Raw genomic sequence first — 25,929 nt, 5'->3', positions numbered from 1 at the left:
CCATGTACTACTGCTTCATCCACACAGAACTAACATGGTACCTTTAATCTCTTTCATTATCTTCAGTGACTGCTCATGTATAAAGCTTCTTTCACTTTCGATCACTGCACTGGCAACATACAGTCATATTCCCTACCCAGTTCCCAAATTTTGCCTCCTCTAAGATGCATTCTCTTTCCTCTCTCTCACCACTGGAGCTGCTAATCCAAATCTATCTTAGAGGTTTACTATCCCAAACATTTTATAAGGAAAAATACAGTTTGTAAATACAGATAGGAAAGTATGTTGAAAACTCTACAGCTTCAGCTACAAGCAGTCTTTTCCCCTTTCTGCTATGAGCATGTCCTACAGATGAATAAGCTCTTCTTTTTGTCTACTGTTCTTTTCATGTATCAAGTAAAATTTGGTTCTTTAAAAATGAATTTTTAAGGAAACTGCTGTGACTCCATTATTGTAAATATGTATAGATATGTAAATATGTATGCATATGTAAATATGTATAGATATGTAAATCTTCCCTGCTTTTCTTATTTAATAGTCTCTGACTTGCTGCTGATCTGATAAAACAGAAGCTGTTACTTCTGAATAGCTTGATTTGCTTTTCCTTTGATTCTTAAATTTCTCCCAAATATAGCAAAAGAAAAAAAAACCAAACCACATTCTGTAGAAATCATGAAATATTGCTATCTTCAATATAGTGTACTTAGGAAAACTGTTTAGTTACCTGCTCTCTATTATATCTGCACCGCTTAACATCTGTATATACTTCCCCCTTGTACTCAAACGAGTCATGATAACTGCTGTAGCTGTAGTGTCAAACTGAAAAAAAGAAAAAAAAGCTGTAAGAAACTTCCAGTTGAACATGCATTGCATAGCAATGCATGAAACCACTAAAACTGTTTTCTTAAAATGCTTTTTTAAACCATTGCTGAATGCCAAAGCATCTATAACTTAAAGGCAAGCTCTAACTCATGCAGGTAGCGAGCAGGACTCGAGCATTCCAACCACTGCTGGCAAGCCGCTCACCACACCAGCCTATTTATGTTCCATGTACATATATACCAGAGACACTTCTAGAAAAAAACACAGATTTGAACTTTTATTGACTTCCTTATGAGGACCACAGCTAAGGGAAGGATTTGTAACCAGAGCCACAAAAAATAGTTTACTGACAATGAATTCTCATTAGTAATCTCCAAACATTAGAAAGGCTTGAATGAACAGTCAAGCCTTTTATACTCATTTCTTAAGATCTTCATCATCCATTCTAAGCCACTTCACTTACACTAAATATGCATCCTGAACTTTATGTTAGTTTGTTTTGTAATAGAAAAAATACTGTTAGACTGATTTGTTGATTTTTGTACAAGAAGTTTCCCCGAGTGTTGTTTTTTTTAAATCAAATTAGTGTATGTGACACTGAAAGGCAAGTCTTGGCAAATATTTCAGGTCTTGACTCTGTAAGGAGTTGATACACATTTTTGAAGGGGTTTAAGAATCTGAGTCACAACTTAAAGAATCTTGCTGAATTACATTCTCTAGCAAGAATTTCAGTTAACAAAGTTAGGAATACATGAATTTCCATACTAGTTTAAATTTTGGGTCCAGATTAAATCCTGTTTTGTACCCAACACAACACAGTGGCTAATGTAAGCAGCCTCAGGAGACAGATGTGGGGTAATCTGTCCCCCATATTAGACTTCATCCTGGTTTCTAAAAGTAAAAAATTAGAAGCCTAAGATTTAACATAAAGGAGACTTTCAAGAAGTATAATAATTAAGATGGCCACTTTTTTTTTTTTTTAAACCATCAAATCAATGTCTAAACCCTTTTTAAATCTTACAGGATTCTTGGATCAACAACCTCTTGTCGAAGTGAAAGGATTTGTAGCTTGTGAAGGCAGTGGTTCTGAACTCCCCCCTTCTAATTTAATTAGATGTTTTCTTGTTTTGATAGTATGAGAACAAAAGCACATTGCTCACTCTCTGATCTATTCAATATTTCAGAAACGTCTATCACACAATTTATAATTTGTGTGCCAGCTTCCTATTTCTTCTCCAATCCCCAGTCCTTAAGCAACTCAAACATCATCAGATTTTTTCCACAGCAGGGTGAAGCAGTGCTTTTCAAATGACAATGCAAAAGCAAACAGATTTCTTTCTTGAACACAATGTTACCCAATACTAATTTAACCATAAATAACAAAACTGTAAAAAACAAATACTGCAATAAAGCGGTTGGTATTGCTATTTCTTAGTCAAGTTTCTAGTGACCTGCCTTAACAAAGCATCAGCATAAAAGAGCATTAACTTACTTGAGGCCTTCCTGCTCTCCCAATCATTTGCAGAATATCAGTTTCACTATACTCCTGGAACATGCCTCCAACGTAGTGCATTGTGGATTTTATAACCACCAGGTGTGCAGGTAGATTGACTCCCATAGCTAAGGTACTAGTAGTAACTACATCAAATTAAAGTATATTGATTTCGAGATGAACAGCATTAAAATGTCTATTATCAACATTTTAAAATAAGCAGCAAATAAGTGGCTGATTTTCATTGCTAAGAGCTCTTATTTTCCAACAAAGTCAGTGGGAATTTAGGCCATTTTCCACTACACAGAATTAGACATAGAATACAGACACATATTTGCATAACAGTTTCAATATATCTGATGATCAGTATATACTTATTACCAAATATTCTTTAAGAAAATCAAACACATCCCAGATATTTTTATTTAAACATTTCTTAACATTTGTAGATAATCCAGAATCCAATTCATCTTCACTATAATACACATACTGAAGGAACATTTATTCATAATTCTTCATGGATAGATACCTGAATATAGCCATGGCCTGATCTTGCTTTGTAGATCAGTATCATTAAGATTTTTTTTCCAAGTCACTAATCATTAGCATTGTTTCTACCCATGGTACCAAACCAGAACCTTCACCATTACTATCATAATACTTTAACGATACACACTCTCACCAGGAAAACACCAGTCAGATTTGTTCATGTGCAAATTATCTTTCTCACATTTTTTAATTCATATATATATGGAGTGATGGGCATTGAAAATGGAAAGCCAGCTATACAGGTCAACTGATATAATTGTTTCTTTATTCCAAATCATTTTTTGAAATGAAAACTGAAATTAATCAGTTACTGGTACATCAGGAAAGAAGAATCCAACCTAAATTAAAGGCAAAACTATACAATCTCAAGAGAACTATTGTTTCTCCTACTGTGGTAGTACACAAACTGGGAATATTTGTCAAAAGAAATGACCTAACCATAAAAAAAGTTGCAGAGAAAGGTTACTTACCAGTGCAATTGGATCTTAGAGATGCGTAGTCCATGCATATATTTACACTGTGAGTATACACGTGCTCTTTTTCAAAATCAAAGAATTTTTCCCCTTTGAAATATCTGTAGAAGCCGTATTCAAACCCTACCCCCTTCATGCTCAAAGACAGATTAGGCATAATATGACAACGCTCTTTCACTTTTCTCTTAGTTGCAGAAATATAATTCTAACATCTCAGATGACTGAAATGTTCATAGGAACTATATATCTCAAATGACTTGAGTACTGACAAGCAACTTTGCATTCTTTTAGTGATAGTTCATATGTGCATTCACATTGTGTTCAGCTCTGGTATAGGGTATCAAAGTTCTTTTTGCGAACAGCAATTGCAGAATCACTGTCTCCTGAGGCTTCAGAATTGGCACAGCAGTTGGCAAGGTCATACACAGATCTCCAGGCAGCCAAAGTACAGTAAACAGCAGGGGTGATGAGACTTTTTAACAGCACCATGGATACTGCAACTCTGGCAAGGTATGCCATGATCATAGTAAGTGGATCTACCTTAAAAATTCATATTGAGTCAGGACAACCACTGTACAGAAATGAAAAATCCATGAATCTTTCAATGTTCTACATGAACTACCTAGGCGGTTCTCCAAAGGGTCTGAACTTGTATATGAAAAAGAGAAAGCCTAGATGAGATGAGACCATCATGTCTCAAGCAGACACCTACTCATTCTAGGTAACAGCACATGGAACATTTATCAGGAGCCTCTGTCAAAACACCTTGCATGGGAGCTTGAAGATGGAATCCTGCCTATGCAAGAAGCGTAAAAGTGAAAGATTACCTTCAGGGAAGGCACAGCCACAAAGGACACAAGCAAAGCATACATCATGTGAAAGCTGAGAAAAGTGGCAATAACAGAGCACTCCACTTCAACATGCTGGCTGAGCGATACTAAAGGGGAATGAACATGGCCAGCCTTGTAAGAACACAGGAGGGAGAGTGACCTCTATTTATGCTGAAAAGAAGAAAAGTGTTCCGGTCCTTAGTAACAGGGTACATATAGACTCACAGTGTAAAAGTACACGTGAACCATAAAAACATCTTTATCATTCTCGATTTCACAAAGTAATTCCAAAGGCTAATCATAAATAATAGAATCAGAAACATTACCCCTTCCAAACCTCCATCTTCTCAAGCCACATTAATAACATTTTGACTTTCAAAGTTAAATTTACTTACAGAGTACTGGTAAATCTCCTACAGTAAAAGCTCCTTCAATTATTTTTCTATCAGATAGCTCCATACCCGCATGATGATAAGCCACACCATACATTAAAAGATCTGATAATGAAATAATTATATCCATTATTTTACTAAGTTTACTCAAGCAAATATTCATTCACAGAGCTGAAAAGTAGTAGGTTATACTTACCTCTCAGTTTGGAATCCTTCAATGAATTTGCAGATCTCTGTAATCTATGCAACACAGAAAAATAACAATCATAAATCTTTAAAATCCCCAAACAAATTCACTAATGCAAACAGAATATGCAGAGGAGCTGGTACGTTTTCAAAATGCAAAAATAAAGCTTCACATGAAACTAGATAGACAGTTACCCCACTAAAGATTCTAAGTAGTATTCCTTGACGTGTACATTTATTTTTTCCATATTTTCCTGTAGTTCTACTGCATTTGTGCTATGAAATACGTACTTAGTTTATAACTACATGTTAGAATATCGAAAGGACATCATATTAAAACAACTTTTGAAATACACAGTCTTTGGATAATTCCAGCTGCCACCCCTCCCATCTTTCCAAAGGGAACAAACTGATTCTCTGAGGCAGCTGCTGCAGCTTTTGCAGCCCAGTCATCTTTCCAAGTCACAAAATACAATCCAGCTCTCTTAATCAGATGCAGAAGGTGAAAATAGATATAGATACTGCTGACAAAAATATAAGTGGGAACTAGGAAAGCAATGGAGATGCTTTGTTCGCATAAGGCAAAGGGAACCACGGTCGAGGTCCAAAACCAGGAAGGGGCTTCTGCAGCTGCCATGACTGGACAACCCTGAAGTAGATATTAATATAGGTCACAGCTGTATTTAGTAAGGTACCTGATCCTGCAAAGACTTTTCATGAGCTTAACTTCATACACTAGTAAGACCACATCCAAAGGAAGTATTTATATGCTTAATCTTTGCACTGCAAGGCTTTATGAAGTCAATGGAAAATAGTATTTTTATTGTTTAGGAAGAAGATTTTAAAAACAACTTCATGTTTACGAAAGGTACCATGAAAATCTGAGAAGCAAATAAAATTCCCCAAGAAGAGTGTCAATTTACCAAAAAGAATGCCAATTGTGATGATGATTTTGCTGCAGACACTCCTCTGCTAGAAACTGTACTAGCAGGTTTAGTAGAACAGGTAAACACTTAATAAAAACGCAAATATAAATACCTTTGTTTCTGTTCTATGCTCAACAGAAATTTAGCATCTTTTGCAAGAACAGAAGCGGCCTGCTGTACTCCTTTTCTTGTTGCACAAAACTATAAATAAGAAAATATTTTTTGAATCAACTGTTTTAAGAAAGAAACAATTTTAAATGTGATGAAAAAAAAGCTGTTGTACCACAAGTGCTGGTTTTTGTTCAGCGTATGTTTGTATAATACTAGTTATCTTGTAGTTAAGAGTTAAGTCAAACTTGAATTCTGTCTGATTGTCACTGCATGGAAAACCAAGAACAACTTTGCGTAGCTTCACAGGGCGGTGATCTTCATCTATTTTTAGACATACAGCAGGCATCTTACCATCTGAAAGCCATTCTGCAATCTTAAAAAAAGAGCAGAATTTAAATGATAAATTTCTGCTTTTAAGTATGTTCTGTTCTAACTGCATTATTCACGTAATGATTAACTTATTTTTGTCACACACAAACTATTAACACATTTGACATTGATTTTAACATTAAAATCATACGTAAAGATCTGCTTTCTACAGGACCAATATAATTCAGATTGAATTATCTCAGTCTGTTGAGATTATACTTGGAGACAAAAATCACATACAGAGATCTAAAACTGAAGCATGTCCGTACTTGGCTGAGAGTTCTATATGATTGCAGGTCATTAGTTATATTAATATCAATTCATACAGTTGCCATCAACTGACAGCTCCAAAATGACAACTTTGTTATGTATCAATCTGAATTCAGAACTCCAGGTAAGCTTTATAAAATATAATAACTGAAATACAATTAAAATTTAACTTACATCTTCAGCATTCGGGATTGTTGCAGAAACAGCTACAAATCTCAAGGAAGGAACAGTGTCATGATTCTCTGAAAGACGCAAAAGAGAAGACTGAACAGTCTTCATCCGACTGACTACAACTTCTAATGTTGCACCACGGCTTTCATCCTTTATAACATGCACCTATTAAGAATTTTAAAACATTTGCAAAATATTTCTTCTGTTACAATCTATGTATTTGTTAAGTATATATCTGATGCACTATCAAAGAGGTTTCCTTTTATTTTCAAGAACAAAAACAGCCCATAAAAATCATTAATTTTCTTACCTCATCAATGAGAAACAGTCGTACAAGCTGGACTATAGAGTTGTCCCTCCACCTTCTAGTCATGCTATCCCATTTCTCCTAGGAGAAAAAAATGGCAAAAGGAGAAAGATGTTTATAAAGGCCAACATACACCAAAAACAGGAGTGCAAGGAGACATGCCTACACATGATTAACCTCTTTAAATTAAACCAATTAAATGAATTCAAGCTAATGCCATGCATGGTTTATCTGGCGCATTATTATATTGCTAATTGCTGCTTATATGCACTAAAGTATGCATAGGAGTTTGCAGACAAGGACAAAGATCATAAAATTACTCTGAAATTCACTCCTCATGACGAAAAAGGGGCAGACCCGGTAGTATGCAATTTCTAGACTACTTATGTCTGTTTATTCTAGATTTTTGTAAAAACTGGGATTGAAACCTACAGGTGTAGTTATAATAATGTGAGCATGCTGTATTTCAAACAGATCATCCATCTCTGTATCTCCTGTCAGTTCCTTGCAGCTGAGTCCTATGGGTCCAAATTTTTCTTTCCAGTCATCAAAACGCTGACTGCATAGAGCTTTTATTGGAGCCACTAAAAATAATACAAAATTATAAGAGTTATAGCAAAGAAAGCAAATCTTCAACTACATTGCTAAAGATGCTAAATGCACACATTTTGAAGATATTTTCTTGAATTTAATTCTTCAGTTTTCAGCTTTGCTCCTAAAACCATAGAATTCAGAATTGGCTTATTACTGATCTCTTGTGCATAGATCAGTTTTGAGCTCTGGGTCACAGTTCTTCCCTACCAGCAACTGGAAACAGAGCCCTTGAATTAAAGGTATGTATGTCCCCTCATAATCATGTTTTTTTCTAAATCCCACATGAAAACAATCACTTGGCTATCAGAATCTGACAAAGGCTTTCTCACAGACACAAGAAACCACAGGGAAGACATCCTTTCTAATGAAAGATCATACAAATGCCAACCTTGCTCCAGTTTAGAATACAATTTCTTTGAGCACTCTGCACTCAGAGAGAAAGGGGGGCTATAAATGAGAAACCACCTATAAGTAGGAAATAGGATCCTAGAGGAAATCAAAATCTATTTACAACTAAATGTACAGTTAAGTGTAGTCAGTGTCATACAGAGCAGCCACCACCACAGGTAGCAGTTCTGATACTGGTGCTGATGAACACACACTTAAAATAAGTTTTTTTCTTTTCTTTTCTTTTTTTTGTCTCAGGGGACACACACCATACTTTTTCAGATGGAAGCTGATTTCTAGAAATCAGAAATAATTCTCTATAACGATTGACATTAGCAACACATATAAGTCTAAACTGGATGGGTATCTATATGGAAAATGCAGTGATTCAAGTGAAAGAAGAAGTGATCCATCAACGATCTGAAAATAACAGCAATAAAACAGGTCTTGCTGTGATTGCATTCTAGACTAGCTAGAGACCACTGAAAATCAACCATCAGCTGACAAGGGAGCCCCAAGACAAAGAGGCTTAGAAGAACCAGTTTCTGCTTCAATAGGAGGTGTAAAACCTCATAAGCATATCAGTGGCCTACACAACAGAGGAAATCACTAACTGCAGAAAACTGATTAAGCTACAAGGAAGTAAACATGAAATTGTCAAAGTAACATCTTTGGCTAGCCATGGGGGCAGAATGGAAGAAACCAATAATTGCTCCCTAAGCTTCAGCCACCAAATCCCTAGCACATGTTAAAGCTACTGGGAAACAACTCTCATATGATTACTGCAAGCTAATTCACATACGCTGTGCTGCTGACAAACCAGGTACTGGAGAACCCTCCTGCAGTACACAACCTGATTAACATCCCTGTCCCAACCTCTGGAAAATTGACATGTCCCCTTCTCCATCATTATCCAACCTGAAAAAGTCAGCAAACCTAATTCCAACATCTGGCCGCTGTTTCTTTACTAAAATTTCTAATCAGAATAAGGCCATTTTGCACCAATTCTCCCAAGGCAATCAAAAATATTACAATATGACACTGAAATGCTCCTCCTCCATCTGCTGACAGAGAAACTATAATACATGCCTGCTTATAAAAGCTCTATTTACAATATACAGCAAACTCTACATCAAAACTATCATTATTATAAGAATGTTGACTCATTATGATTTGAAAAAAAAAATACAAATAAGGCTGAAACCTTTGTAAGTGTAAAGATTAACCATTAATAGCAAGACTGACAAACATATTACACTGTATCAACTAATTAAAACTGGTACAAAACCACCAATCTCATCTGATTTGCATGATATAAACTCAATCCTCCAGAAAGGAAAGACACAAGTGTAGTCACAGTTGTGACCATCTTCAAGTATTTTTATTAATTTTTATATAGATCAATAAAAAACCATGAAGACCACAGCTCTGTTGCCTTGTACTAGTGGAAAGAAAGCAACTGTTAATGTGAAATCTTGTCAGGTAAGGGGATGGTGGAAAATTTGATCCTCTTCTCAGAGCAACAGACAGGCATACAAAAGATACTGCTTGTTTTTGGGCTCTGCCACTGTGACAGTTTCCTTTGTTTCCCTCTTCCCCCCATAGTGTTCACCTTGTCTTCTTAGAGCACTAACTCTTTACAAGAAGAATTCTCTTTTTATTTGTATAGGCAACAGTGGCTACTACAATTATGCGATGTTGTTAAATACTAATAATAGTTACTATGGTAACAAAAATAAACAAACCCTAAAAGAAACATCTTTTTTTAAGAATGAAGTAAGCCTCAATTTCTCAACATAGTTTATATCAAGATTACTAAATCACTCACTCTTGATCTCAACCCTTAGAATGACATTTTCTACCGTTGTCACTAAAATGTTTAAAGCTGCATAATACTTACTGTAAACAATTTTAATATTTAACCAAGGCACTGGGGTTTCCATTAGTAATCTGGTAATAGCTAGCTCAAACATAACAGTTTTTCCAGAGCCAGTCGGAGCACAGATCACAAAATTCCTATCTGTATAAAGAAGCTAGGAAAGAATTCAAAGTAGTAAATACAATGCAGCTATCCATTATATCTATTCATACATTCCAAAAGAATTGTCTGGGGGTAAAAAGACACAAAGAAAATGCTTATTACATTGATAGATGTAGTCCTCTAAAGTACTTTGTATTAGATATGAACTTTAAATAATAGCTAAAGAAAGTATGTCTTTTTCTGTGCATCTGCCATGGAAATATAAATGACAGAGATATTGTTCATCTGAGGCTATTATGTAGTAAAATCTACCATTTTGTGACAAACACAAAAATACAAATATCTAGCCTTAGATGACATCAATGCAGAATAACTGACAGTACCCAACTACAACCACATGTAGGCTCACATTTGAGCTATTAATTTTGCACTTAAAGTGCAATTTAAGTGTTTTCCTTCTGTAATCAAATCTTCATCCAAAATTCCAACCTTGCTGAAAATATTAATTTTAATAGAATGTTAAGTTTTAAAATAATTATGAAAGCAGGTTTTGTATGCCTATTCTTTCCTCCTTCCTTCCCTCACATTCCTTCCTCCCTCATCTCAGAAGCCAGGTATGTCTATACCACATTCCTGCGTTTTCCTCTCACCCGGTTAGCTCTACGCTCCTCCCTCCTCCTCAGTGGCACTCACCTGCTCTCCATTCATGCAACAGGCTCTCTGAGCAGCTTCATTTGCTTCCTTCCCTCCCAACTCCCCATGGATTCTACTACTCTTATTTTTTGTTTCTTTCTCTTCTAGAGTTAATGCTCTAAAACTGTTACTGCTGCTAGGAGTTTACAAGGATGGAGAGAGTGAATGGCAGCCCTCACCTACTACTTGATTTATAAGTAATTGTAGCAATGAGTGACACTGACAGCTCTGCTGAACAGCTGCAGGAATTACCTTTGTTCCTCATCTACCACTTCCAGTTTTCCAATGCTCACACAAATCAATAAAGTATGAATATAGAATCTTTCCTGATTTTTGTTAAATAATCATATGTACCATGCACTGTGCATCAACCAGAGAAATTCTACCAAGTTGAACATTTGCAACATATTTTTTGCAACCAGAGAGTGCTACCAAGTTGAATCCTGCAAACTCAAACAATTAAAATACACGAGACCATTATCTTTTTAATATGCTGATCTCTCTTAACCTTTCTAACATGATATTTCTTATACATGATAAGCAAACATTGTCCTTCCTGATACTCTACAAACAAGTTTATATTTAGGAGTACTAATTCATGAGCCACTCAAAACAAAATTTTTTTTTTTTTTCAAAACTACTGCCTTCAGTGACAACTCTCTTTCTAGAATAATGGAAAAGCACAGCTATAAGCAAGGCTTACTTTCATGAAAGTTGCAAGAAAAAGGTCATGCAAGATTATTTTACACATATTAATTACTAACAGCAGTATCAATCAAAAAAGGTTATTTACTGGCAATAAGATGTATAACTCATGGCAGAAAATTAACACACATTTGTAAGTAAGGAAAAACACCACAAACGTCTAAAGACTACAGATATAAGGGAAAAAAAATGCAAGAGTATAGCTCCCCAGATAGTTTAAATGTAAGATTTTTGTGCTCATCTAAGCACAATTCTTAACATCTTCTCTGTGTAAAACATTAGCTAGTGGATAAGAAATTCAAACAAATTTTTTTGCTATACCAATGTAGCTTAAAGTACATACTAAAATATTTTCATGAATGACGATGGGATTTCTCCCATGTGAATAAAAACGAGAATGATTTGAATAAAAAATTTTAAATGCTCTGTTGAAGACTCTGTTGAGACCTGTATTTCCTGTCTCTCTATAATACAATCGTACTCAAATTTGTTGCTTTCAAAGTAAGTTTGGGGTTTTGAAGAAAGAGCACAGACTCTAAAAAGAGGTGACAGATAAATACCACCTTCCCAAAAGGATGGCCTGCTCTAAAATTCTGCTTTTCTTAATTTTCTTCTCTAGGAAAATTGTTAAAAAATATATTACTGATCTGTATGTGTAAATATACACAAAATTAACAATATCACATAAAAATATTTAAAACTGAGAAAAACGTTTTTAAAAAGTTCTTCTGGTCTCTTCTCCCAGATGAACACAATGCTGCTCATCTGCTCAGCTCTTCTAAGAAGAGGTTCTAGAAATATTGTAGCTTTCTAACCCCTTCTAAGTTCTGAATATTAAAGTGCTGCTTTAATTTATGCTATACATTTACCTATAAAGTACTACTTGCTGCTGTAGCTAACATTTTGTACTTACATCATCCAAAGCTTTAGATTGTACATAGTTAAAATAGGGAAACTCCTTAAAAATACTTCTAAATTGGGTCGCTTGAGAGCACATTAAGGATCTGAAAACAACTGAGTGAAAATTCTAAAATTTGTTTTAGAACTATAAAATGTACAGTTTTCACTTATATTACATTCACTTACATTACAAGAAATGTACTCTTTCTGTAATTTAAACAAAAAATTTAAACATATGCAATGATCTAACTAATACAGACTTACCAGAACAATTAGCAAAAAGTAACTTATTAAATGATTTAGTATCATTATTTAAATTCTTGGTGTGCCATATATTCCACATGACAAAAACACTACCTCAAATAGCATTAAGAGATGTCTCGAGATATACCAAGAACTGACATGGAGAGCACCTCCTCTTGTAACAGACTCCATGAAATGGAATATGGTCATGAAATACGAAATTGTAAGGGACAGATGTTTTTTCTACACCACAAAACAGATACAAGAGTAAGCAGAGCACTGCTTTTAACATATCTAAACATTCCACTGCCACACTATATTTGTAATATAACACAAACAAATTAACATTGCATTGTATGCCCAAGAGGGGCAGAGAGGTTAAAGAAGCCCACCTACAATCTCTTAATACTAACAGTGGTTTAAAAAATACTTTCAATTGCTTTCCAAACAAAAATATTCTTATCTAAAAATGAACAGAAGAAAAAGAGTATTGTTTCATTATGGATCCAAATAAGTGAGTCTGACCCTTGTCTGGACTTGCACTAAAGCCAAACAACTAACAGCAACCATCTGATCAGACTGAGGATACAAACACAGTCAGACATAACACCAACAGTAACAAGAAAACTGAGCTGCTGAGGCTTGAGATGGATGTTAGATTCATTCGAAAAGATTTAATAAAAAGGAAAAGGACTAAAACAAGGAATTAAAGTAGTTAAAGAAAAACATACAAATGAGCAAAGAGCACAAGTAATATTAAAGGTTTAGAAAAATATGGATTTTTTAAGAGACTTCTCTAAAATTACCCCTCTAAATAAACAATCCATTTTCAAAAGTGCAGAACACTGAGTATCTGTAATTGGCAACATCAGAACAACTGAGTACTTACTGGTTTTGAAAATTAGGTCACTTCTTCAGCTATTCATATAAATTTAGTTGCCTAAATTTAGATATTTACTCCTCATGACATTTAACCTACTGTTGACAGGTCACTAGAAACAAAGTATTAAAGAGACAGGGTAAAAAAACAACAAAAAAAAAGTTTGGCAGATACAGCTAGATGGCTAATTATATTACGGTTCAAGGCAGGGGCAAGAACACGGAAAATTATTGTAAAATCTGCTTACAATAAGTTAAAGAATGGAAATATACTGTATATCACATACTACAACATAAATACTGATCTGTAAGGAGTATGTGAAGTTTACTTTCTCTTCAGAATATGGGACAAAAAATAAGATTCAGTTTTCCTAGTAAACCTAAATCCTATTCACTTTTTCTTCATTTAAAGTATATGGGGATATATGTATGTGTGTCTCTGTGTATAAAGTTTGGCCTAAAATAGATACTAAGTAAACTAAAAAATTGTAATGTTATATTTTAAAAATTAATAATTTTGAGGATAAAATGTGAATGTCTGATACGAGAAAAAATTTGCTGGGCAATGAATGATCTATTATAAACTGTCCTATTTTCACTCTAGCTTTGGAGGTCCCAAAGGCAAACACCTATTTATCATTCGATTCCCAGCATTATATTACAAATCAAAACTATTACAGTGAAATGCATGAGTTCCTGTGGCTACATATTAAATGCTAGAATTTTGTAAATGTAAAGGGTTATAATGAACTCAGATATAGCAAATAAAAGGATACGGATTTCTGTAACAGCCCTCAAAATTTCCAAATTTCTTTCTGCAGTGCCTAAAGAAATAAAATTTTCTCTTTTGAATTTCATGAGGTTCCTGTCAGCCCCTTCCTCCAGCCTGGCTAGGTCTCTCTGAACAGCAGCCCAGCCCTTGAGTGTATTGACCGGTCCCCCCCAATTTGGTGACACATGCAGACTTGATGAAAGCGCACACTGTCACCTCCTCCAGGTCACTGACAGAGACATTAAACAGGTACGTCCCAGAACAGACAGAGTGCTGCAGGGGTCTATGACAGGCACGCATTAATCCCTACCCTCTCAGCCCCAGCATCCAACCAGTTTTTACCCAGCTTAAGCGCGTAGTTGTCCACCCATCCAAATCTTAATGTCCTAACTTGGATGCAAGAATTTTGTGGGAGACAGTGCTGAAAGCCTTGCTAAAGTCAAAGTAAATGACATTCATTGCTCTCCTCTCATCCAGAAATCTAGTCACTTTAACACAGAAGGCACTCGGGCAGGAACCACCTCTTCCATTTCTGATAAGCCTACCATGCCTCCAAATCCCTCCTTAAACCACACCTTTGCCTTACAATTTTCTTTTAGAAGTATTTTTCTAATCTGTACTTCTGTAGCACTTAGCCTGATACACTAGGCACACTCCACAGATGCAATGAGTCCCTGTCCCAAAAAGCTTAAAATCTAGAAATATGTATATTTAAATACTATTAAAAACAATGTCTAAAACAAGTGCTTTATTATTTCTACAAAATTCTCATCACTCTTCTCCATTTTCCATATTTTTCCCATCTAAAATCTAGTTCTAAAAAGATATGTGTGAGCCACACATTCAGTTTTCAATTCCTGATTTCAACTGATAATGAGATTATTTACCACATCAAGGGACAAGGCTGCTACTTTTCAAATTCTTGAGGACACAGATTTGGAGCGACATTTTCGAAAAGGGCCACATGACTTAAAAGCACAACTTCCGCTGACTCCTAAGGCACTTTTAAAAACATGACTTTGTCTTCATAAATTGTTTACCCAATACCCAGCACAAATTAAACAACAATACAAAATAAGTTGTTTACAATTGCAATACTGTCTGTCTAATGTAGACAATTATCTAACTCTGAAACTGTTCTTTACCTCAGATCATGAATATCCATTATTATTACATACCAAAGTAAGACAGTGGGCTATTGGTATTAAGTAACAATAATTACCTTTCATATCCAGAATCTTCGAAGCATTAGAGAATGATTTTATCTTAATTCCACTTTTAGGAGCAAAGTCCCCATCATTTACCCTATGTAGGGTAAAATCTGAGTCTTTAGTTATTGGAATATGGTGATTATGTCTCTGTAAGTCTTCTTTTTTCATCTCTTTCATGTTTTCATTTGTTTTCAAATAGGTACCAATTTCTTTCATATCAATGGAACTATCTTTAAATTCAGATATTTTAAATAATCTGCAAAAGATACAGGATCTTTATTAATTTATTATACATTATGCAGTTTCTCTAACATTTGAAAAATATGCACGTTTATATTGGAAGCAAAACTAGTAAGACAGAGGCATAGAAGAAGCTTGGATCTTATTTTATTTGCTTTAATTGACATTCTTCTACCTGAAGAAGACTCCTTTCGAAATAATTTTTAGTTTTATTTTCATTCCAGGGCTGAAAGAATAAATGACCTGTCCAGATGGGCTCTCAATCCCCATAGCAGATCAACTGTCAATCTCTGCATAACTAAAAAGAACAGAGGCACACAGCTTCTGAGGAGTGAGGAAGGCTGGGCACAGAAGCCGAGTTTATCTGTGAAACTCCTCCTCCTAGCCAGCACTGAAATCATGAAGGTAGTCTTGTCTACCTTTTCACTTCTGAAAAGGAACTGACCTTAGTTTTCTTGCTCTTTACCAAGTGGATGAAGAACTAAAAATAGTATTTTGAAGAATCCTTGTTATCTGATAGTTTATTTAAAATGAATCAAACCAACCTTCTCTTTACCTTCCTTGTAAAACAGGCTGAGCTCAGGACACATATAATTATAGTACTAAAAGACTGCCAGAAGGAAATTTCTTTTTTTTTTTTTCTCCTTACAGTCAAAAAAATTAGTGCCTGGAGCCCTACTAAAGTACTTTCATCTGAAGAATAAAAAACTCTGCATTTGACAAATACACCTGAAACAACAACATGATTCTGATAGTAGATGAATTATCGTAATTGACTAGACAGAAACATACCTTCTTCTTAATGCTGAATGGATACTCCCTCCATCACTGTTGTCTGGAAAATTAATTAATATTTTATTTTGTGAAATATTTGCACCAGATTGCTGACAAGTTCCAATTCCCTTTTTATATTTATCTTGGTCAGAAGAGAGAAATGATGAAACCACTTTCAGACTTTCACACTGAGAATTAGTTTTATTCCTTTCTCCTAAACTTAACTGGAACACTTCTTTTTTAGAAGCTATACCAAAATGAACAGGTGCTTGTGATTTATCATTTACTTCCTCAGTATTTCTCTTGCACTGGTGTATAGACTTCTGGTGCTGTGTCACTCCTACAAAAAAAAAAAAAAAAAATTCTATTAATATTCACTCACATTCCTATTCATATTCATTTTATTAAATAACTTCCACATAAAATAAACCAAGTTCACAAATGTTATATGAACTGATACTCTTACCTTATTGCAAGAACTCTACTGTACGTTTTGTGACTTATGCTGATGCATGTGATGCATCGTGCTGTCAATTAAAACTCTTAAAAATAGGGTCACTTTCTATGCTTGCTATACAAAGCAGAGGAGCAAATCTGTTCCTTAAAACTGAAATGTACATGAAAATTACTGTCTCCTAGACATATCCTTCACTTTAATCCCAGAGACTTGGTAAATGCAAACACTTCTCCTTTCCCTCAGAATAAAGATAGACTTTCTAAAAAGTGATACAATGAGCAGGCTTGATTGAAGCTCCTACTAAGAACAGCCATGTGACAAACCCTGCAATTCTAACACGTCAAAATTCCTAATGAAGTCACTGATGGTCTGGCTTCCTCATCAGCTTAGCTAATTATGTTGTTTTGTAGGGTTATTCTCAACAGGATCAGTGTACTGATCTGGCTGACCACACAAGTATCACTGTCAGCAAGACAGGTAACAGTAGTACTAAGCAGTTGGATGCAGTAAGATGACAAAACAGCTCCATTCACCAGGTTTCACTTAGATTTGCTCATCATTTAACCATATCCTAACAACTTAAAGCATGCATAAAATTCATGAAAAAAAATAGCACAGTTTGTCCTCTACTAATTTCAGTGGTACATATCTGGAAAACTAAAAATTACAATGGCCAATTTGTGACATATCCTTAACAGTTCTACGAACACAAGAAAGCTCATCTGAATTATTCTTAACACCGTAATTCCTAAATAGAGAACATCATAAATCAGCACAGAAGCTGAGAAATGTAGAAATCTACTTGCCAGTGATAAAGCAAAGGAATTCCTTAAAAAATTTTTTCTCAAGGTGATACTGAATGTCTAGATGGAAAGAACCTTACCATCCATCACCGGCCAGATTCCAAATTTTGCCTCCTGAAGAGCAGTTTGAAAAAAGCCCCAAACAGGAAGAAGATAGTTAGTTTCATATAAACTCTCTGATTCTTGGTTGGAGAATGGGTCATCAGGCCAATGTGCTGCATTATGCTCTTACAACTGCTTCCTATTGTTCCAGGTAGCTTCAAAATACAATGCAGAGCAGCGGAAATTTTTATCATGCTTCTCATACCTGGCCTGCTTCTGCATAATAGACTTGTAGCCTGTATACACTCAACAAAGAGGCTTTGCTAGTATTCCAATTCTTTTCCATAACCAGAACATATATAAAACCATCCTTCTGAAACAAAATACATTATTTGTCTACATTTGCTTACCTAAAATATTTCATATTTCATAGCATGAAATAGGAGGAATTATCTGTCAAAACAATTATCTGTCAAGACATTTGACTTTAAATTCAAAATGAATGTCAAATATTTTACCCATATGACTGTAGACTGTGTTTTTCTCCAGTTCTTTCTGTAATTCCTCTGCAGATGGAATTTCAGTAATAGCTGGAGCAGGTGCAATATACCACATCTTTGGCTCTTCATTTTCTAGATATCTATTTTTAACAGACAGATAGAATGTAAAAGCATTCTTTAAGCACCCTGCACAACATCTAGCTCAAAATTACTCACCATAAACAACCTACTCAGGGTTTCCTCCACAAAAGATAATCTTATATTAGTATGCTTTTTTAATCACAGTAAATGTATGAGGCAAAACATCTGCTAATCCATATTTCTTATGTATTCCAGCAACAGTCTAGCCATAAGATATATCATTCAAACCTCAACACACTTTGAAAAACATTACACAGTGTGAGTTCTGAACCCGGAAGTTTCTACTCTCAAGTTTCTGTTGGTAGAGGGAGAAGGGAGTGACAAAAAAAATTTCTGCTGTAAAATGAGTCAGAGTGTGAAAATTTTTTGGAAACAACGTAACAGTAAAGATTTACCCTTGTTTTGTATCTGGTCTTTCATAAAAGAAATTATCCAATGAAAAGGCCATGTCTGCAGAGTTGAACATTTTTAGATCAAATGTGAGTTCTCACAATCTTTAAAAGGCAGCCCAAGGAGCTTCGAAACTGAAATTTCTAGAATTGAACCTGTATAAGGAACACAAAGTTTATTAACTGTATAAGTACAAATATTTCATTTCTAGACTTATTTTTTCTTTTAGAGCTCTCGCCCGCATCCTTAATGCTGTTTCAGAAAGAAAATCTTAATAAAATATAGATCCCATTACTTATGACCAAAAAAATCCTGTAGGACAGCATTTTAAAGGACCTTATACTATCATGACATGTCATTTTTGAAGGGAAAACAGAGATAAGAGCAAATATCCAGACAAGACTTCTGTTAAATTATTTCTAAAAATGATGTTAAGATGTTTTTAGACAGCTGCAGACTATAGACATTCTTTTCTCAGATTACTTTTTTTCATTTTGATGGAAAAATACCTTCTTTCTTAGGATCAGATTCTGTCACTTTTATGAAATAAGTAATTATATTATCTGACAAGAAACTATTTTAATTTACAAGGAAATAAGAAATCTTTTTTTTTAACTTATATGCAAATTGCTTAGCTGGAAACTGGACTATGGGCCCAACACCCTAAAGTCAACAGCTGTGGTCTGAAACATCAGAACCAGAGATTATTTCTAAATTATTTTTCATATACATCAGTTTTAAAAAATGCAATAGATAATTAAAGTATTTTTCCTTTAGCACTTATACTAGACATTAAACACGTTTTCTTCATGAATCTGTGTTGAGTAGTTTGATAGCCCTTAAGTTGGCTTAAGGACAGATTTAAAAAGCTAAATTCTCACTAGAAGAATACCACATAAAAGATTTTATTAGGCAAAATCTTAGGTTCACTGAAATAAATGGTAAAATATCAAATTAACTTCAACAGAGTTTATAAATCCCAGAAAAAGCCAAATCTGCTGATAAAATAACAACCTATCTTATTTATTTACAGAGATAAACTAAAGAAGACACCTTTTTTATACTCCAGCATCTCATTAGTAACATATGAAAAAAAAAAATTCAGAGTGCTTTCCAAATGGAATTCAGGTTTACTCAATTACTGTGTACTGTCAGTAATGAATCAAAATTAAATATTTTTGTTTTCTTCTACAGAAACTGTAAAGCTTCAAACATTCCACAGAAATGTTTCTAAATTAGAACAGGAAACATTTCACAATACAAGCTGACTATACTGCATATAATCAGTTGTCTGTGAATATAGTGAAAAAGATGGATTTCAGAACTTCAAGGAATCTGTCAATGCCCCTTTACACTCCTTTTGGAGTAAGTCTGCAACACCACTCCTGCCAACTTCTGCCATCTCCTCCCCAGGTTTTGACACTTTTTCTTCAGCTCTACAGGCAAACTTGGCTTCTCCAGAACTAGTACAGAGACCACACTAATAAATCTAACAGAACTGGTTAACTTGGCCACCATTCTATGGCACACTTTTAATGTCAGCCAGTAATGTAAAGCAGGAGTTCTCAGACTTGGGTATCAGTAGTGGCAGCAGAAAATACCTTTCAGGAGTATTATTAAGTTGTAAGTATTGAAGTAGTAATTAACTTTGTGTTAAATGTTTGTCCCACTAATCAAATAACCACCACCCCATCAGTTCTAACAAGCTGCAAACACTGCACACCACTGTGAAATGGTCCGCAAGCTGGAAATCTTCGAACTATGATTATGTAACTCCTGTTTAAATAATTTGGTTTTAGGACTCCCACCCTTCAGCAGTCTTTGTTATTCACAGTTTTATCTCCCATGTCCCACAGGCCCCCACTCTCTGCATGTCTTCTACTCTCTGACTAGCCCCATCAAATCCAAATGATTTGTGAGTTAAATGAATCTTAATGGAAACAGACAGATGTCACAGTCATCCTAAGACACTGGAACCCCCTATCACAACACTGGGGGTCTGCATTAGGCTTTCTCCTCTCTGGCTTTCAACTGGGAACCTCCCCCCCCGCCTCCCCCCCCCCCAAAAAAAAGCCCACAGCTAGGAAATAGTGTGAGAAGTCTCTTAGACTTTTAAAAACTAAGAAAATGCAAAAGATGTCCCCAAATGGACAAGAATGAAAGTGTCTTTTCCATATGCTCAATGCTGTTTGATAGCACACAGAAAATTTATATTCATGATGATAAAATTAGCGACATCAATAGATGTTTGTAGCAATGGCATCAAACATTCAGAGTGGAAGGTCAGTTTGTATCTTCAGGCTGTTTTGTACTCCCCATTTTTCATTAGGATTTAGGTTATGCACATTGATTCACACTTACACAGAGACGGTTGACAACCACTCTAAACAAAGACCTCTCAATGTATTTGCTTTAAGAAACAGCATACTACAGACAAGGATCACCACAGGGCACAGTTTTTGCTCTGTTTTGAGGCTCCTTCGCTTATTTCTCCTAAAACCCAAACCTTTCCTCAGACCTCTGTATTTCTCTCCAGTGCCTTGTCCAGAAGGCCCAAAGTGAAGCCCGCAAATGAAAGGCACTAGAGCAACGGAGCAACGACCGCTCGCTGCCGTGTGTGGCGCAGGTGCCTGACAGGGGCAGAGCGAGCCGCCATCCCCGCCTCTCAGCGCACCTTCCCCGCGACTGCCAGCCCCGACGAAGCGTCCCCTCTGGCGCTTCCCGCTACGTCCCGGGCAAGCTCTCCCCCCCTCCCTCGGCTGCGAAAGGAGAGCCAGGCAGAGTCGCCACCACCTCGCCACGGCGCCTCCGCACCACAGCGCAAAATGGCGGCAGCCGCCGGCCCCCAACAGTGCGCCATCACCTCGGGAGCGCCGAGCGATCGATGCCGCCTCAGCCCGGCGGGCCGAGCGATCGTCCTTCCCGCTCCTGCCCGCCCGCCCGCGCGCCTCGAGGCTGCAGCGGGGCGCGAAGGACCGTTCCCGCCGCGTCCTTCCCGGCGCCGCGTTCCCGCGCGCCCGGGCGCCGGCAGACGGGGCGCGGAGGCTGCGGCGGCCTTTACCTGCCGCCGGCCCGGCCCGCGCAGGGCAGCGCAGCGCCCCCCGCGCCGCGGCCCCCCGGCAGCGGCCCTCGGAGGCTCGGCCCAGCCGCGACCCCCGAAGAACCGCCTGCACCCACAAATGGTGCGAGCAGTGAAACAGATGGGAAAGGAGGGGGCTAAATTCTCCTTAAAGCGGCAAAGAATGAAGGTGGAGGGGGGGACTCCACTGGTGTCAGATTTAGGGCTTGCCCAAGCACAGATTTAGCTGGAAATACTGTGTGTGTCGAGAAGCCCTTACTCATTTTTACCCTGGTATAAATTAGGTGATTTCTGTACCATAGGACTACGTTATCAAACAGATTCCTACAGGCTACAGGAAGAAATAAATATACTTAATATATTGATGTTTATTTTCTAGTGGATTTCTGAAAATCACTCATATACTTTCTTCCTAGAGCTGCTGCTGCTGAGCTAGAGCACCAAAGCCACCTCAAACAATTTATTTGAATTGAAACAGTATCACATAAAGTATTTGTAAAATGCAGAAGCAGGTTGCTATTTTTTTTCCACAGAAATATTGCAGTTTATAATTCTGGACTTGCCATTAGAGCATAGCTTTTGAACTAGTAAATTTAAAATAAATTGCAAACTGTCTCAGAAAGACTAAATTTTAAGCTGGTTCAAAGCTTTATGCCATTCAACAAATACTATAGAGGCAGCTACTGTAAATATGTTATTTCCTCATACATAAATAGATGAAAAAGAGACATAAGATTTTCTCAAATATTGACTGATTTTAACATAAATAATTTTTAATCAAGTTTTTTGTTTTTCTTTCTTGAAATACTGATTAATTTTTAACTTTCCATTTCAAATTCTTAGTCATTCTATGTTTATATAATGTAAATGTAGTTTCTAATACTGTGCAAGTCCAGGTCAAATAAAAGCATACAGTAAAGGTTACACTCACTTTCACAGTTCTGTGTATATGAGTTTTCCCTTTATTACCTCTTGCCCTAAAAAGACTTGCATCAAAACTGTGTCATATTACAGTATGCCAAAATTTACACCACGTTTAGATGCTTTAATCCACCTCCCCATCTAATTACTGGGCAGACAGCCAAGGGTAAGAAGTACTTCATTCCTACTTCCAACATGACAGGAGCTTGGCCAGCACAGAATAACAAAAGATGTTACCATAAACAGCCTAGAATACAATCAGGATTGCTAATGAACCCGTTGTCTGAAATTAAATTCTTAAGCCATCCATATAACTCAGTAATTTGAAAAAAAATGGGGAAAAAGTTGAGCACAACTCATTTTATGCTTATAATAAATTCTGATACCAGAAAGCATTTTTATTTCTTACTATTAGAGAATGCCTTCTTCAATTCTGGCCTCAGGCAAGTTTCCATCTTAGTTCGCAACATCTGCTTTCAGCTGACCAGACTTTAAACTTTAAAGCAGTAATACAAACAGTTCATTTTTTTAAAACTATTTTTCTTCGATTCCCCTCCCTAGGTGACATCTCCCTCAACACACACACACACAAGTCACATAAAATATACAGCAAAGCAGTCTCTCAACAGCTCTGAGACAGTTTAATTTTTGATTTCCCCCAAGCCTAACATCTGATCTGCCATATGTTTTGTGTCTTTCAAGCTCATAGAGATCACATACTAAATCACAAACCTGCATGTTCTGGAGCAGCACAACTAGAAAATCAGGAACACCAGCCATTGGTCAGTGATCCATATGAGAACAGAATAACATTCATACTTACTAAATACAAATCTGTTAAAAGCTTCAGTTTTCTCCAGAAGTTACGAATTGCACAAATCACTGCAAACAAATTAAATGCAGAAAAGTATCAAGACATAATGAGATGACAATTGTCAGTGTGTTCTCTCAGTTTCCTTTGTTCTGCCTTCTCCACAGTTTTACAGACTTGACAAGAAAAACACTGGCCTCTGAAAAGTACCCTACCTCATAACAGAAATTACTATGAAATATTAGAAGGTCTTATAATCACAGGCAAGCCTTAAACTGTTTTATCTTTACCATATGCTGGAGATTGTGGCAATGATTCATTTATTTAAAGAAAATTATAATAGATTCAAGGAGTTCAAAAATATTTACAGTCGTAAGTTTTTTCAGTCAAAATTGGGAAATAAAAATATAGCATAAACTACATTGCTTAGATTATAAATTTTGACAAGGTAGGGGAGGAAAAGCGCAGGCAAATTTCCTTCATTTTATCATGCTGACTAGCGATCACAAATTTGGGCCTGGCATTGTACCACCCTTGCAAAAAACTTAAACACATGAAGAAGTTTACTGATGGAAGTTGAAACTGCTCATGTGCATAAGCGTTTGCAAGACTGGGTCTTAAGAGCTAAAGGCAGCTCCGCCGGGAAGCTGGCAGGGTGGCCCTGCCTGTCAGCCAGCAGTGATACAAGGCACTCTTCCCCAGGCTCCCAGCAGGCAGGCGGCTGCTGCTGCTCTGCTCCCAGACCGTGCTTCCCCAAGAAGTTTAGGACTTGAACGCTGTTTTTTTATGTAACTAAATTAAAATATATTTAACACTGTTTGTTTCATGATGGGGTGGAGAAATTGTTCTTCTTTTCTTTACTCCTTTACCTTTGTTTCCTTTTTCAGTTTCTCGTTTCCTTTTTCAATTTCTCATCCATACATTTTTTCTTTTAAGACATGAACTCCTACTACTGAACCCTTCAAACATAAACTAACCACTAAGGACCACTTTCATTATGTATAATATTATCATCTTACTTCAAATTAACAAAACAAGAATATTCCACATTTACAACTCCACTCTTAACAAATTCAGCATGCATAAACATGTTATTTTATGTCACTTAGTATTTAGAGACATTAGGATTTTTGCACATAGACAAAAGAGATAATATTGAGTATAGATTTTGACAATTCACATAGCTGTTACTTCCTAATTTTTGTATATTTCAGTCAAAGGCTCAGTTGATAAAATGAGACATATGCAGAAGGAAATCCAATGAGATTGTTACTGTGGTGGTATATCTCCTAAGAGGCAAGTCATTGCTGCTTCCCTTAAATATACGTAAAAGATATCCCATTGATAGTGTATGTGGAGTCAGCTTTTGTATAAATGATGAATGAACTTGACAGTTGTATCTGCAACCACTGTTTCGGAAAATACAACAGTCACTGTTCCATCAACGCACTTTTTTTCAGAAGGAAGGGAGGGAATGGTCATTTTTTAACTAGAGCTATTTTACTGAAGTCAGATCTCAGTAGCACAAGGTACAACAAAACTCGCTTCTGTTTCATTAGTTCTTTGCTCTAGATTATTATGATCAATGATATATACTAGTATGCAATGGCTAACATCTGGATTCCAGGTCTTCCAATGGTTCATTCACTTTGAGAAGATTTACTGTCAGCATAATTTCTTGTTTTGGATTGAAAACTATAACAACATCACTGAGGAGAAGAATGATTCAGAAAACCCTGAAATATAATACATTCATAGATTTCTTTTTTTTTCTTTTCTTAGCTAAGTGTATTATAGAATCTACAGACTTTTTCTCCAATAATTTTCTCATTTGTAAAAAATTCAGACAGTTCTAATAAAAAATAATTTGTTTTGAAGGCTCCCAGTTCTGTAGTGAGCTTTGTGCAGGCACAGGGCACTAAACTCATTTGTTTTCTTGTTGCATTGTGAACTGATTTATAATTTTATTAAACTAATTCTCTGGAGAAAATTGCCCTCCCCTTTTTGTCCAAGTTTTGACATCATAAGCACTGTTTATGAATTTAATTTTGTGTAGAGTGTCAGCAATTTTTTTTAATTTACTCTTAGTTATCTTCATAGCTCACCCTGAATCAGTGGATAGATATGAATTTTCAGTTAAGTCCCAAGTGCTCATCTTCCAAATCCTTGTTTCTATGAATATTCCTTAATAATATTTGCAGTCCAATTGACTTGAGTGTTGGAGTAAGGATTCTAAGTGAAAGCCTGCTAACCTGCTGCCACTCATTATACCATCAGAAAAAGCCATTATAAAAAGAAGAAATCCACAAAATAAGATGGGAAATGTAATAATAATGACAGGAAATTTTCAGAAAAGGGGATGTTTCTGATCTCGGAAAAACTGCTGCTATAGAAATCCTAGAAATGCTAATAGAAATCTGAGATATTTGTCCATATTCAAGTGACAGAAGACATTTTGTGAGGTTTGAAAATATGGGTCTAAAATAAAAATGAGTTTTAGAATATATT

At 36.0% G+C, this 25,929-nt stretch overlaps 1 protein-coding gene across 1 annotated transcript in view; it reads right to left on the bottom strand.

Annotated features, from left to right (window-relative positions):
• Positions 1 to 18,748, bottom strand: part of HFM1 (helicase for meiosis 1) — a 40,892-nt gene extending 22,144 nt beyond the window's left edge. The window contains exons 1-16 of the mRNA XM_013961211.2: positions 18,616 to 18,748; positions 18,098 to 18,219; positions 16,296 to 16,617; positions 15,275 to 15,519; positions 14,057 to 14,104; positions 12,172 to 12,242; positions 9,780 to 9,912; positions 7,331 to 7,482; positions 6,902 to 6,979; positions 6,595 to 6,756; positions 5,954 to 6,154; positions 5,783 to 5,871; positions 4,755 to 4,798; positions 4,562 to 4,663; positions 2,315 to 2,460; positions 725 to 819 (exon numbers count right to left, since the gene is read on the bottom strand). Coding sequence (XP_013816665.2) covers positions 725 to 819; positions 2,315 to 2,460; positions 4,562 to 4,663; positions 4,755 to 4,798; positions 5,783 to 5,871; positions 5,954 to 6,154; positions 6,595 to 6,756; positions 6,902 to 6,979; positions 7,331 to 7,482; positions 9,780 to 9,912; positions 12,172 to 12,242; positions 14,057 to 14,104; positions 15,275 to 15,519; positions 16,296 to 16,617; positions 18,098 to 18,219; positions 18,616 to 18,686 — 2,081 coding nt within the window. The 5' untranslated portion in view covers positions 18,687 to 18,748. The remainder of the gene's footprint in view (positions 1 to 724; positions 820 to 2,314; positions 2,461 to 4,561; positions 4,664 to 4,754; positions 4,799 to 5,782; positions 5,872 to 5,953; positions 6,155 to 6,594; positions 6,757 to 6,901; positions 6,980 to 7,330; positions 7,483 to 9,779; positions 9,913 to 12,171; positions 12,243 to 14,056; positions 14,105 to 15,274; positions 15,520 to 16,295; positions 16,618 to 18,097; positions 18,220 to 18,615) is intronic.
• Positions 18,749 to 25,929: the final 7,181 nt, after the last annotated feature.

The sequence above is a fragment of the Apteryx mantelli genome, chromosome 8, assembly GCF_036417845.1.
Source record: "Apteryx mantelli isolate bAptMan1 chromosome 8, bAptMan1.hap1, whole genome shotgun sequence".
NCBI lineage: Eukaryota > Metazoa > Chordata > Aves > Apterygiformes > Apterygidae > Apteryx > Apteryx mantelli.
The sequence above is the reverse complement of the archived record's forward strand: the minus strand, read 5'-3'. Positions and strand labels throughout refer to the sequence as shown.